The following is a 13,918-nucleotide window of genomic DNA, read 5'->3' as shown; positions in this document are numbered from 1 at the left end:
ACGATCATCTAGAATTGAGCCATCGACATTGCTTCGTCTGGGTCGTGCCAAGATGTCGTCGCTATCCATCACATTGCCGAACGGACAGCAATATGAGCAGCCGCTCGGCCTCTTCATCAATGGTGAATTCGTGGAGGGCAATGGAGATAAATTCGAAGTTCTTGACCCGTCACTGGACAAGCCGATTTTAACGCTCACCGGTGCATCTCTTGAGGATGTCAACAAGGCTGTTGAAGCTGCTCGCGAAGCATTTGAGATTGGTCCGTGGTCCAACTTTACTCCCAAAGAGCGTTCGACAATTCTCTTCAAGCTTGCGGGAATTCTGGACCGCGAGAGAAAACTGTTGGCGGCGATTGACGCTTACGACCTTGGGAAACCTTATGAAGCCGCACTCGCAGGCGACTTGGATGAGACTGTGAATGTTTTCGAATACTACGCCGGCTGGGCAGACAAGATTGATGGCAAGTCAATCGATACTTCTCCTGACAAGCTGTGAGTCTTCAATCTCTATTTCGTATCTGCAGTAAATTGATGATGTGCCGCCAGAGCATACACCGTGCAGGAGCCATTGGGCGTTTGTGCACAGATCATACCTTGGAATTTCCCAATCATGATGCTGGCTTGGAAAGTAGCTCCCGCTCTCGCATGCGGCAATGTTGTTGTTCTCAAACCGGCCGAGCAGACTCCTCTATCGGCCCTCTACTTCTGCAAACTTGTTAAAGAAGCTGGGTTTCCCCCAGGTGTCGTGAATATCATTCCAGGCCTCGGAACTGTCACTGGGAAAGCACTCGCTGAGCACATGGACGTCGATAAGATCGCTTTCACGGGATCCACGGCTACTGGAAAGTCAATCATGCGATCTGCCGCTGCCAATCTGAAGAATGTAACACTCGAATGTGGTGGAAAATCTCCACTGATTGTATTCGAAGATGCCGAGCTTCAGAATGCCGTTCAATGGGCCCATGGAGGAATCATGGATAACTCGGGCCAGGTATGCACATCTACCTCAAGAATCTATGTGCATGAGAAGATTTATGATGAGTTCCTCAAAGCGTTTGTCTCCTTCACCGAACAGAATTCAAAGGTTGGAGCACCATTTGAAGACGGTGTCAACCATGGACCGCAAGTTTCGAAAGCTCAGTACGATAAAGTCCTTCAATACCTGGAGAAGGGTAGATCAGAAGGAGCCAAGGCGATAACTGGCGGAGCCAAGGTCGACCGGAGCGGATACTTCGTTCAGCCAACCGTTTTCGTTGACGTGAGTACAGCAACGGCGGCTTCTCTTGATCAACCGACTTTCTAACACACTCTTTCAAGGCAAATGAGGACTCCACGATCATCCGAGACGAGATCTTTGGACCCGTAKTGACCATCAGCAAGTTTTCTAGCGATGCTGAAGCCATCGCGAAAGCCAATGACACTGCATACGGCCTGGCGGCCGCCCTTTTCACGGAGAAGATCTCTCGGGCGCACAAAGTCGCGCGGAAATTAAAGGCTGGTATGGTGTGGATTAATTCCAGCGGAGATTCACACTATGGCATTCCGTTTGGTGGATACAAGTCATCTGGAATTGGACGTGAACWTGGTTCATACGCACTCGATGCTTATACGCAGACGAAGGCGATTCATGTCAATCTTGCAGTGTGAAGCTGAAGGAACGCAAATGGAAATGCCCGTTCCACTATGGATAAGAATAATCTTTGGATCTAGAGACCATCGAGCAGAGTCAGGATTGGCAGAGGGTTGTTGAAGGGCTCTTGAATATATTCCACCCGGTAACGACGCTCTCGTGCTTTGTATGCTAAAATAAGAATCTTAGTATACCAAATGTCATCAGATGATGCTGTGAATATTAACTCCACATGAGTTATGACCACTACATTGTACGCCCCATTCGCTGCTGGGGCCGAGCCGGAGGGGCACGAGCTCGAATGACCGTAGCAATCCACACGCTTGTCTCATCATCCACAATGACTTCAACCCCAGTCAAGCGCCAAAGTAGTCGATCAAGACTAACATCTTCCAGCTCCGCAATCTCATTGATCTGGTTCCCGATATGAGGTGTCCAGAAAATCTTATATAAAATAACCTTCTTCAGCGAAGGCTGACTCCTGATAAGTTCCACCAGCTCTACGAGGCCAATATACCAATTTTCCAACCTGATTGTTTGCACAAACGGGAAAATTGGCGGTCCGAGAGTGTCGGTCCGGTCTTCTTCAAACCCATCTCTGAAAGAAGCACCTGCAACGACCAAGGTCTTCAGAACTGGTAATTGACCCAGCATGTTGAAAAGCGGCCTTGAATCGGACCCCATGGTACGTCGTGTTCGATGCTGCATATTCATACCATGAATCCTGACTGAGAAGTACTCCGTCGTTGCAAGAGAGCGTTGCCAATCAACATGCTCATCATTTGGAATCGTAGGAATCTCCATGAAGTGATTCCCCGCCGTTTCGACCCTCTGCTCAACAAACCCCGTGAAACGAATCCCGCTCCTTTCTAGCTCTCGCTGGATTACATTGAGAGGCACGTTCCGAAGTGTAGTAGGATTGAATGTATGATCTCTTCCAGGAATCGTGTCGTAGCCCCAATACAACTCCTTATTAGAGTCCTCTGAACGTCTCAGGGAGAAAAATGAAGACATATTGTCTGAGAGGATTATTACGAGATTTCTCCCTTGTCTCGCGAACTCGCTGAAGATGGCGAAAATCTCATTTCGGGGATAATTTGTGGCTGTGGCGCCTGCTGTCGTGGACCAGGTGGTGAAGAGAGAAAGAAACTGGACTTCTTTCCCGAGAATACGGTCTCGAGCGACGTCTAGTTCATGGGCTAGGCTCCAGGGGCTATTGAGGAGGACTCTGCGGTGTCGAAAGTAGTGACGCACCTGAGTCCGCATCGTGAGCTCGTGTACATCGTGAGAGGGGGTCTATTGCGGTTCGTAGACACTTACAAAATCGCGGTGACTTTTGTCAGCGACATCTCTACAGACTTGTCGGATTTGAAGGATATCTTCTGGATCACAAGCCTGTGTGATGCGCTGAAAGAGCTCTGTCGGTAGTTGCAGGAGCGGTGGCGTGCGACTTGCGGGAATTGGTGAAGTGGGAGTACTACTTGACATGATGAGTGCTGTGTTTGATATTACCTTGTAGTAGTTGGAGATATTGAGACTGCAGCTGATTTAATTTGAGAAGAGATGTGTGGAGAAGGAGTCGACAAAGAATATTAGTATCGACGCAAGCAGTTCCTAGCTGAGAGCCAGACTCCCTGAAAACAGTAGATTTGGTCAAGACCGTTTCCGGACTTTGTATCAACTTCGTGTCTAAAAATGAACAAAGAACCTGGGTACGGTGGTGACATCTCTAGAGGATACGTATGGGCGTAATTCATGAGCAGAGGTTGAAGCGTGCTATGAGAAGCCATCAAGGCAGCATGAATAAGTGAGCCAGGCTGTTGAGACCGGGTGGAATTGTGCGCCGAGGTTGTGGTTCGGGTGAGATCCGAATTGTTGTGACAACAGAGGAATGTGGCAACTCTCACACCTGAATCGACCCTGAAACTCATCCTCGGTATGTAAATTTCAATCCTGAGCCATGAGAGTCGTTGCGATTTGTTCGTTGAATACGCTTCACCGACTAAGTCCTGCTCGCTGCCGTTCATAGCGTCTTTGCACGTCGAAACCTCGTCTGGCTCATTCAGAACGAGCCGAGCGATCCAGTCCTTCGCCTGAGCGTCTACTATGATCTTCTGAACGCCTATGACTCTCTCAATTAGTCCATCGAGAGACTCGCCCTACTTTGCAAGGGCAGTAAGATGACCCCGATCCCGATAGTCCACCGTGACCCAGTCAGATCGATGTGCTCCAGAAATTGCTGCTGCTGCCAAGATTCCAAGAGGTAACCAACATCGATGACTCAATTCTCTAGCTTGCTCCCCCTGAGATTTAGAAAACATAGCGGTTTGTAGAGAAGTACATAGGGAGAAAAGCAGTCAAGATGTTAGAGGCAACCCTCTAGCAGATACAGCAGAGCCGTCGATATGAGGATTATTTATTGGGACAAGAAATCCTCATTCATCCTTATAATATCCTAGGGCCTTGCTCTCTGCAGGCTCGACAATTTTAGGCCTGCTAGAATCCTTACCATCCGCAGAGCGGCATATTAATTAATCGAGAGAGCATTCATCCCGATAATATCCTGAGGCCTTGCTCTCTATAGGCTCGACAATTTTAGGCCTACTAGAATCCTTACTACTAGTAGAGCGGCACATTAATTAATCGAGAGAGTAGTTCAGGGCGCTACTATTGTTGAGGATTTCTCATATCGACAGCTCTAAGATACAGTAACTGTAAGCAAAGTGAGATTAATGTAGGGTGTTAAGTCACCGCGGGCAATATTATGAAGACGTGATGACGTGTTTAGGAAAATGCGGTTAGCGGTGGCTCCTAAAGGCACGCTAATAAATTCGCAAGTGAATAAATCTCAGAGCTGTCGATATAAGAATTATTCATCGGGAGAAGACATCCCCATACATCCTTACAATGTTACAAGGTGGCGCTCTCTGCAGCATCGATAAATCTAGGACTGCTAGAATCCTAATAACTAGCAGAGTATCCTGTAAACTTATCGGGGGAGCAGTTTAGGGAGCTGCTGTTAATGACAAATTCTCATATCGACAGCTCTGATAAATCTAATAGTGTGACTTACGGCGGGTATGACGAGTAAAAGCAAAATTTATGCCTATGCTCATCGAAAAAAAAAAAATTGATTGCAATCGACAGTGACGGGTTTCAAACCCGTAGTCCCGAAAGAAGGTGGTTCGGGGGTGTGGCTACTCGAGTGAAGTGGCAGAAGGAGTTGTAAAAGAAGGGGCGATTTCTTGGCATTCACGTTTTGGTCGGCTGACCGGACCCACCCGACTGTCCTCAATTCTTCACCTTTATGTTTTACTGTTCATTACCTTCACCTTCAAATTTTACTGTTCATCACCTCACACTCCGCAGCTCAGAGCTGTCGATATGAGAAAATCGTCAAGAAAACCGCGCACTTAACTGCCCTCTCCGTTAAATAACGAGGCACTCTGCTAGTGATAAAGGTTCTAGCAGCTCTAGAATCGTCGTTTCTGCGGAGAGCAAGGCCTAAAGACGTTATAAAGACGACTAAGAAGTGTCTTATTTCGATAGAAAAAAAAAATCCTCATATCGACAGCTCTGAAGTCTCCGCTTGTGAAAGATTCGAGAACATTTACTTGGAGAGTTCCATTCATTTCATTTGTATGCAGCCGTCATCTCCGCGCTGAGCATGACTCTATCTCCATCGGCGGCGGCCCGCCTGGGTTCCAAAGAGACAGGCACACTGGAGAGTCCTGGGACTTCAATTTTTCACTGGGAGCGGCGCGCCTACGTCACAAGGAAAGAGGCACGCCAGAGAACACCAAAGCATACCTTCACTTGTGGTATCATGGACCAGCCAACGAACCCCCACTGCGATCACAGTTTTGGAAAATGACATCCGATAAGTACCTCATCAAAGCCTACCTACCAGCCCACCGAGGAGGAAGATTTCCGATCCTTTCAAAAATCTTAGCATGGAGTAGTGCTTGCTTGCTTCATCAGGACGCGGAAAAACCGAGCAACTCCGCCAGGGATCCTTCTGCACGCATATGAAAAGTCGCCGGGGGCAGGATTTATTTGAAGCATTCATGCCCGAGAACGAACAGTCGTAATCGAGGAGGAGGAGCCCTACGAGCGTGCCAAATGTGAATTTTTTTTTTCGTCGCAATAATCGGATTTTTCGAAGGCTCGACGGAAGTGAATGAATGGCAAGGGGATTGCAATATTGGTGAGCTAGCTTGGCATAGCCACATGGATTCCACACACACACACACACACAAAAATCTTTGGCTACATGGACGACCAAAAAGATCGATGCGATACACTAGGTACTCGCTACGTGCACACCTGGTATTCTGGCCAGGCCCAGGTAAGGCAAGGTGGTACTAAAAAGCATGGAGTCATACATAGCATAAGCATATGCTTATCCCACTTGTATACCTCAGCTAAAGATTCTTGACAGTTTACCGCCGAAAAAAAAAAAAAAAAAAAAGGACAACGCCTTTAAAATTCGCAAATCTCCCCGATATATAATTCTTTGCCTCTTTTACGTTGAACACCGCCTCTTTTTTTTTTTCCAGTTAGTTAATAGGCTGGCTAAGGTAGGTAGAGGGCCCTCACACTAATAATATATCAAAGTAGTAGGTACTATAAGGTAGTGCCCTCTATGACAACACCTATAACCTCTTGAAAATCGTCTGTATATCGTCTATACTATGTCGATAAGTAAGAAGTCCGTGTAAAAGATGTGGGCTTTTTTTTTCCAAATTCTACAGAAGCCGTACTGCTATACACGTGGACATTGTTTGGATTCGAATGTTCTCTTCTTCCTCTGGTATGATTAATTGCCCATTCTATGCTGTCTGTCCTACCTATCCATTCCCTTCCCTTCCTCAATCCCTCCCCTCCATCCCTCCCTCCGTCCACCAATCTCCAACACCCCATCACTTATCCTTACTCTTCCCAAACCCAAAATGATGCTTCTTCTTCTTCTTCTCCTTTTCCATCATGCCAGGAGGAGGAGGAGGAGCGTCCTTGGTCAACTTGCCGGCGGGCGGAATGGGAACCACCTGAGACGCACCAGCGCCACCATTGAGATTCATCCTGCCCATGGCCTGCGTAGGCGGTGCCGTCGTCCTCTGCGGCGCCACTTGCGCCTGGATCTGCGGAGGGGGAGGTTTGGGCTTCTCCTCATTCTCAAACAAATGACTCGGAGCCTGCGGTTTGGGCATCTCTTGGGGAATATTCAATCTCCTTTTATCCGCACTCAAATCTCCCACCTGTCGGATGAAGAGATTGGGAGTTTGCATGTGACTCGTGACCAGGACGACATCTCGGCCGGTCTTTCGGCCCACATCGTAGCAGACGCGACTTTCACTATATGTGGCACCACCCGCCATGAAGATGACGATGCGTTGGAGATTTTCGGGACTGGCATTGGTGCGTGTTCTCGCCCAGGTGGGTTTTCCGGCGGTGGAGGTTGTGCGGAGAGATTGTGCCGAGGGGCGAAGATTTGCTGCATCTTCTGCCATGTCCAGAGGAGGTTTCGTGTAGGGGAAGATGGTGGTGTCGAGATTTCCCGCCGCGTGGGCTTCGAGGAGGTTCTGCATGACGGGCTCGAATCGACTGAGGGCGTATTCCTCCATATTTTGGGCCGGGGGAGGTTTTCGTGGGAAGAGGGGGAGAGGTACAGGACGAGAGTCTTTGAGATTGCGGGATTTGCGAGCACCGAGGATTTCGAGATTGGCGAGGATTTCGGCATTTTGAGGGGGAAGTTGGGCGTGGGCGAGAAGTTTTTGGAGATCTCCCGGAACGAGGCCATCTTTGAAGAGGAGGAAGAGCATGAGGAGACGAAGACGGTCGGTGGGGAGGAGGTCGGGTTCGTCAAGCATGCGGACGACTTGATCGGCGAGACCCTTTGGTTTTTTGTATTCTTCGTCGAGGCCCGTGGCGAGGATCTATTCCAAGATTAGTCAGAAATTGCGAGGGATTGTGGATGTGGAGGGGGGACTGACTTGCTCGACACTGGCAAGATCCGGAAGCTTCCACTTTTGAAAGCGATTCATACTCTCCTGTGCCATGGTCAGATGTAGGGCGTATGCCTCCTTCAGCTCTTGAAATTGAGGCAATCCGGCCAACATGTCCTTGATGGCATTCAAACTGGTGGCATCCTCGGTCTTGGTGAAGTTGGGATTGTCCTTGATGAACTTCTGGAAGTCGGCCATTAACTTCTCAATACAATCCTTCATATGCCGATGTCGATTCTCCACCCAGATCTTGTCCTTTTCCGTGATTTCCACGTCCTTTTCTTGTTGATCCGGCTGGCCTTCATTGACGAGGGTTTTATAGGTGACCTTGTCGCCGTCCTTGATGGGGAGGAGATCGTGTGCCATGGCTTGGTAGGTGAATTCATGGAGGATGGGAGCGAAGAGGTCCATGGTTCGATCGGTGATGTACAATGCACCTCGGGGACGAGCGGTCTGTGGGGGAAAGTCTTGGTGGAATTTGGCGTAGAGATCAAGTTCGTCTTGAACATGACGRGCGAGGTGGGAGCAGAGGACGGCGGCTTCGTGGGTGGGGGTTCGCGGGCGATAGTAGCGGATCGTGGGATATTCTCCCAACGCGACACACACGCCGACAATCTACGCCGAGCAGTCAGTCAGTATCTATCCCTCATGAAACATCCACTTTCCACCAAGATTGATTGATGTATTGATGGAGGGATTGATGGAGGGATTGATGGATGGATTGATGATACCTTCTGAGCCACATCCTCCATGTGCTGTTTGACGAGATGATTGAGGGCGGGGTGGAAGAGGAYGGGGAAGCTCCAAGGATCGCGAAACGTGACGAGATGGCCTTCTCGCGGGAAGAATTCGACATTCAAGACGCGAAAAAGGGCGATTTGTTCGCGTGCCACACTGCTCTTGTCGATTCGCTCGCGCAATGCCGGGGGAAGTACTGAATTTCACCATCTTGAGATCAGCCAACCATTCCTTGATCTTCATCTTCATCTTTATCCCCTCCTACAATCCAACACTCACAGCTCGTCCACACCAAATGCGCCCGTCGGTACTTTTTCCGCTCCAGATCCGCCATGACACAATCGACAATATGCGCATGCGGGGTGACGAGGTAGATGGCGTCGACATCGTGGTTGGCGGGGCGGCGGTCGGTGATGAGTTCAATGTTGGTGATGCTCTCGTTGAGGATGGTGTCGGCGTCGAGCACATTGTCCAACACTTTTTTGCTGTCCACATCCAGCACCAACACTTTCCAATCGCTGCGGGTGATTTGGCGGATTGTGTTCAGCAGGATGTCGCGCTGGGCCTCGATGATGGACACGGGCATGATGGGGAGGGAAAGGATTGGATGGTCTCTTCATCCACTACACATGCATCGTCGGATTTCTGCGAGAGTCGGTCGSCCGCGTCAATGGTCCAGGAAGATTCAATCTCGTGTTGCTTGCGCGCGCGTGCGAGGGGGAAAGTAAAGTGCTCCTCGAGGGAGTGACGTCGCCGTGTTTGCATGGGATGTGGAGTTTGATTGTCTTTCATGGCCATTTACTGGAACTCAATCAATGTAGTCAGTAAGGGTGGGGTGATAATTCTCCGAATGCTCCTTCCTACCTTAAGGTCCCTCATCACCTCACTCACCATCGACCACCACCCCAAACCTTTTTCCCGGATTTCAATTCTACCCGACCATCGCATCTCCCTCGCAATCGGCGGGTGGAAATCGATGCAGCGTCGGAATCATACAAGCAAGCTTCAACAATATGATTGGCAATGCCATCATCGACGTGCTAGGTGTTGTAGAAGAGCTAGACTGTGGCTTACTCCTTCCTCCTCCTGCTGCTCTCCCTATGAAATCCCCACTAATCCTTATAAACCTTCGCCCTCAGAACCCCAACAAACTGCCCCTCCGAGGAGGAAAAAGACACAATGATAGTATAGTGGAGACAAGATTTCCGAAATGGAACATACACACAATCATAATTCAGATCAGATCAAATCCATTCAGATTGATGGATGATACATGTATACGTGATTTTCCAGGCCGTGGGAAGAATACCCGACCAAAATTTTTTCTTATCCCATTCCATTCCATTCCATTCCTCATTCTTCTTCCATCTCATAAAAGATCCCTCAGTCCAGCTGAAAAGATTTCCCACCTCAGTCCCCGTCCTACTTACATGCCACCACCCTGCGATCCACCTCCCTGCGATCCACCCTGACCACCACCACCACCACCACCACCACCACCAGAACTCCCCATAATACCATTAGGAAACAACTGCTTGATAATCGCCTCAGCAATCGCTCCACCTTGTTCCGCAATCATGGCTTCTTTACCACCACCTTGTCCACCACCCTGTCCACCACCCTGAGAACCACCACCCTGCTGAGATGAACCATCCTGAGGAGCACGACGACTGTTGCCCTTGGATGGAACAACTTCCTTCAACAAATCCTTGGGGTTAGGAATCTCAGGAACGAATTGTTTGGCGAATTCAGGGATGAATTGGGAGACTCCTCCGCCACCTCCGCTGCCTCCACTGCTGCCACCACCGCTGCTGCCGCCGCCCATTTGTTGAGGGGAGCGTTTAGAGAATCCGGAATCATTCTTTGAAAAGTGTCAGACGATGATTTGATTATAGATTTTGGGGGGTTAGGGGACTTACGGAGTTTTGCTCATCATCGTTGGAGTTTTGGTTGTTGTTGCCACGACCATTGCGGGATGAAGAGCCGGAGGAAGATTGTCCATTGCGGAAAGATTGACCATTTCCGCCACGACCATTGCGGGAAGATTGACCATTTCCACCGCGACCATTACGGGAAGAAGACATTGAAGAGTCCTGGTCGTCCTGGTCGTTCTGATCTTGCTGGTCCTGATCTTGCTGGTCGTCCTGGTCCTGGTCATCCTGTTCATTCTGCTGGTCCTGATCTTGCTGATCCTGGTCATCCTGCTGGTTCTGCTGCTGGTTCCTGTTGTTCTGGCCGTTGCGGTTGTTCCGACCATTGGAACCGCCTGATGAAGACTGTCTCTTCTCCATGTTGTTGTTGTCCTGGTCGAATTGGTCTTGCTGATCTTGCTGGTCATCCTGCTGGTCTTGCTGGTCATCCTGGTTGTTCTGACTGTTGCGGCCATTGCGGCCATTGCGGCTGTCCTGTCCATTGCGACTGTTCTGTCTGTTGCGGCTATTCTGACCGTTGCGACTGTTCTGACCATTGCCGCTGTTCTGCTGGTCCTGGTCATCCTGTTCGTCCTGATCATCCTGGTTGTTCTGACCATTGCGGCCACTCTGACTCCGACCATTCTGACCCTGACCATTACGGTTGTTCTGGCCATTCCTACCACCGGAACCACCAGAAGAAGAGCGGTTCTTCCTCTCCATGTTGCCGTTCTGCTGGTTCTGGTCCTGGTCATCCTGATCATCCTGGTTGTTGTTGTTGTTGTTGTTTCTGTTACGAGACGAAGAGCCATTTTGCATGCCATTGTTGGAGTTGGAGTTTCCCTTGCGAGAAGAAGATCCCGAAGAAGAACCACTTCTCATGCCGTTGTTGTTGGAGTTGGAGTTCCTGTTACCAGAAGAAGATCCCGAGTTTCTGTTACCGTTGTTTCGGTTACCAGAGGAAGATCTGCTACCCGAAGAAGAAGAAGAAGAAGATCCCGAAGAGCCGTTGCTCATGCGATTGTTCTGGTTGTTTCTGTTGCCGCTGTTTTGGCCGTTCTTGTTACGAGAAGAGGAGCTGCTCATCATGTCCTCCTCCTCCTCATCATCCTCATCGTTATTGTTGTTGGAGTTCTTGCCGGAGTTCCTGTTACCAGACGAGGATCCGCTCATCATGCCATTGTTATTCTGGCCGTTCCTGTTACCAGAAGAGGAACCTCTCATCATGGAGTTACCATTGGAGTTTCTACCATTGCCCCCACCACTCTGAGCCATGGGAGCCGCAATGGCAGCCACAGCCAAGAGGGATATGGTGATGAACTTCATAGTGGGCAACCTGGCCGACTGTTTGTGTAGGGAGGGAAATTGAGAAGGAACGACTTGAAGAGAGAGAGTGTACTGTGCTGGATGGATGGAGCCAACAAGATCTCTGAAAGAACTACCCTTATATGTCTGTCTCTCCAGGTGATACTTTTTCTCCATGTATCAAAGAGAGTATCATCTGGAGTCGCAATCCCTCCCCCACCTCCACGATACATGCACCAAATCGCAACGAATGTGACTCGTGACAAAGCATCCAGGCTATGCATTTCAAAACTTCAAACCCTAGGTGTAATAGATACCCCACATTAATACTATACCAATGGCAAGACGGCATGAAAAAATCCCCTGTATCACATTCCATGACTCGAACATCGAAAAGTCCGACTCGAGTTCTGTAATGAAGACGACCAGACTTCTTTGGGAGGAAGTTGTCGCATGTAGCTGCGGGGTGAAATGAGAGGATTTTTGTCGGCGTCGATGGATTTTTCTATACCTTACGGTTCATGCGATCTTCGGGGGCGYTTGTGATCGGTTTGTGTATATCACGAACACTCCCCTGTACATGTTCGAAGCTTGTTCGAAAGCTTATCATGATTACATAAACTGGTAGGAATGATGAGGTACAGCATCACAATATGCTGATTATTCTGTAAGATGTGAAGGCGCAGGATGTGGCAGGCGTTGCTCATGTTTGGAGACCTTCCAAGTCGTCAGAGGCGATGTTTTGACAGTTTCGCTGCACATGATGATGCAGTCTTGGCTTGCGACAGCGAATGGAGTGTAGCGATTCCATGCTTTTCAGACCGTTTAATGTGAGAAGCAAGAATCATCAGAGAACAACGGAGAGGCCATTAGCTTTGGAAAGAATGATGTAGAGGTGGTTTGGTGCTACTGTGGAGAATTGACCTGGAAGCTGTTTCCGATGAAAAGTCTGAAGCGGCATTGAACTCGAATCGTTGTTGATCTTCTTCAAAACAAAAGACAAACGTGTGTGTGTTTCATAGAAGCTTCAGGAATTTGTTGATCGATCTATCGTAGTATAGCGTTAAGTTACTCCAGAGCGAATTGAATCTTTGACTACAGCTCTACTCTTCACCGGACCTTAATCCTTGGCTCTCGACTTCATCCTGCGAAATTGTCAGTAACAGACAATGGTAGAACAAGATGGATTTCAGACAAGACATACAGTTCTTGGCGGGGAATCTCCAGTGAGTAGGCTTCGCAGTCGGCTTCGAAGCGCTTGGAACTGGGAAGCTGGGGAAGACGGGAGGGAATGTTGGCTTCGGGAACTCGGTAGGGAAAGATGGGAGTGGGAATCCCGGGAATCCGGTGGGGAAAGATGGCTGAGTCGTCTGGGCGGAGGTGGACGACTTGGTGGTGGTCTGGGCGGTGGTGGAAGATGATGGGTGACCGGTAGGGAGGAGAGGGAACTAAATTGGAAGAATCGATCAGCAGGTGTGTGTGTGTAGTTGACGAGGAAATTGGTTCGATACGAACAGTGAATGTCTGGGTGAAAGATCCGAATGAGGCGGTGAAAGTGGTCTCTGGGAATGTGTTGGCCTTTTCTGGAACGACCATAGGACTGGCGATGGCGGCCGCGGCCAGGAGCGAGAGGATAGCGAAGAACTGCATGATTATCACGGGTGTTTGTTGAGTTTGAGTAGAAAAAGAATGTGTTGTGTGCTGTGTGCTATGAGTCGGAGCGAAAGTTAGAGCTCAGGGAGACGTTCTGGATATATCAACGATGAAAAACTCTGCCAGCATCAAAGGAGGCCGGCCTTTCCAAGAATCATCATCAGAGCATGTCCACACACAACCGTGACGACGATGCAAATGTGGTGCAACAGACGAAGATCCCCACGAATTGTCATTCCTGCACAACGGTAGCTGCATGTGAAAGTGCGAACTAGCCAATCAAATGAGCATGGAACGTGGATTAAAGGATGCTCCAGTCCTTTTTCGCCTTCGATCCCAAGGAATTAGCCGTCGTTAGTTGATGTGGTAGTTCGAGAAGTAGGTTTTGACGTCAGGAACATTGAGAAAGCTTCGCATGAAGGATGGGCTAGACGTTCCATGCAAACTACGATCGGATCCGCCTCCGATCGAATGAAGACGCAGAGAGCTCGCATGAACTTGATCCTCTGTCGATCAAAGAATAACTCATCTTGTGAGGGTTTTTGGTATTTGGTCTTCTGGTGTCCTCTTCTATCAATCGCGATGGGCTCCACAAGGTCTCCAAATACAGGTCCATTTGGAAAAGACTCCATTCAAATCTCGTTTGCAGACCGCACTCTAGCCTAGTCAACCCACCC

At 49.1% G+C, this 13,918-nt stretch overlaps 4 protein-coding genes; 1 reads left to right on the top strand and 3 right to left on the bottom strand.

The window, feature by feature from the left end:
- Nucleotides 1-52: 52 nt before the first annotated feature.
- On the top strand, nt 53-1,647 carry RCC_01342 (probable aldehyde dehydrogenase; the record flags this gene model as incomplete). XM_023766615.1 has 3 exons in its annotated part: nt 53-492; nt 547-1,258; nt 1,318-1,647. 3 exons carry the CDS (start codon nt 53-55, stop codon nt 1,645-1,647), a joined length of 1,482 nt encoding a protein of 493 aa, XP_023622383.1.
- Nucleotides 1,648-6,552: 4,905 nt separating this feature from the next.
- RCC_01341 (related to syntaxin-binding protein sec1-like protein) lies at nt 6,553-8,959 on the bottom strand (the record flags this gene model as incomplete). XM_023766614.1 has 4 exons in its annotated part: nt 6,553-7,566; nt 7,624-8,250; nt 8,367-8,569; nt 8,653-8,959. 4 exons carry the CDS (start codon nt 8,957-8,959, stop codon nt 6,553-6,555), a joined length of 2,151 nt encoding a protein of 716 aa, XP_023622382.1.
- An 840-nt stretch (nt 8,960-9,799) lies between these two features.
- RCC_01339 (uncharacterized protein) lies at nt 9,800-11,609 on the bottom strand (the record flags this gene model as incomplete). XM_023766613.1 has 2 exons in its annotated part: nt 9,800-10,234; nt 10,293-11,609. The coding sequence occupies 2 exons, from the start codon at nt 11,607-11,609 to the stop codon at nt 9,800-9,802; spliced, it is 1,752 nt and encodes a 583-aa protein (XP_023622381.1).
- A 1,099-nt stretch (nt 11,610-12,708) lies between these two features.
- On the bottom strand, nt 12,709-13,238 carry RCC_01338 (uncharacterized protein; the record flags this gene model as incomplete). XM_023766612.1 has 2 exons in its annotated part: nt 12,709-12,733; nt 12,793-13,238. 2 exons carry the CDS (start codon nt 13,236-13,238, stop codon nt 12,709-12,711), a joined length of 471 nt encoding a protein of 156 aa, XP_023622380.1.
- Between the last annotated feature and the right edge of the window lie 680 nt (nt 13,239-13,918).

The sequence above is a fragment of the Ramularia collo-cygni genome, assembly GCF_900074925.1.
Source record: "Ramularia collo-cygni strain URUG2 genome assembly, contig: RCC_scaffold01, whole genome shotgun sequence".
NCBI classification, from domain to species: domain Eukaryota; kingdom Fungi; phylum Ascomycota; class Dothideomycetes; order Mycosphaerellales; family Mycosphaerellaceae; genus Ramularia; species Ramularia collo-cygni.
The sequence above is the reverse complement of the archived record's forward strand: the minus strand, read 5'-3'. Positions and strand labels throughout refer to the sequence as shown.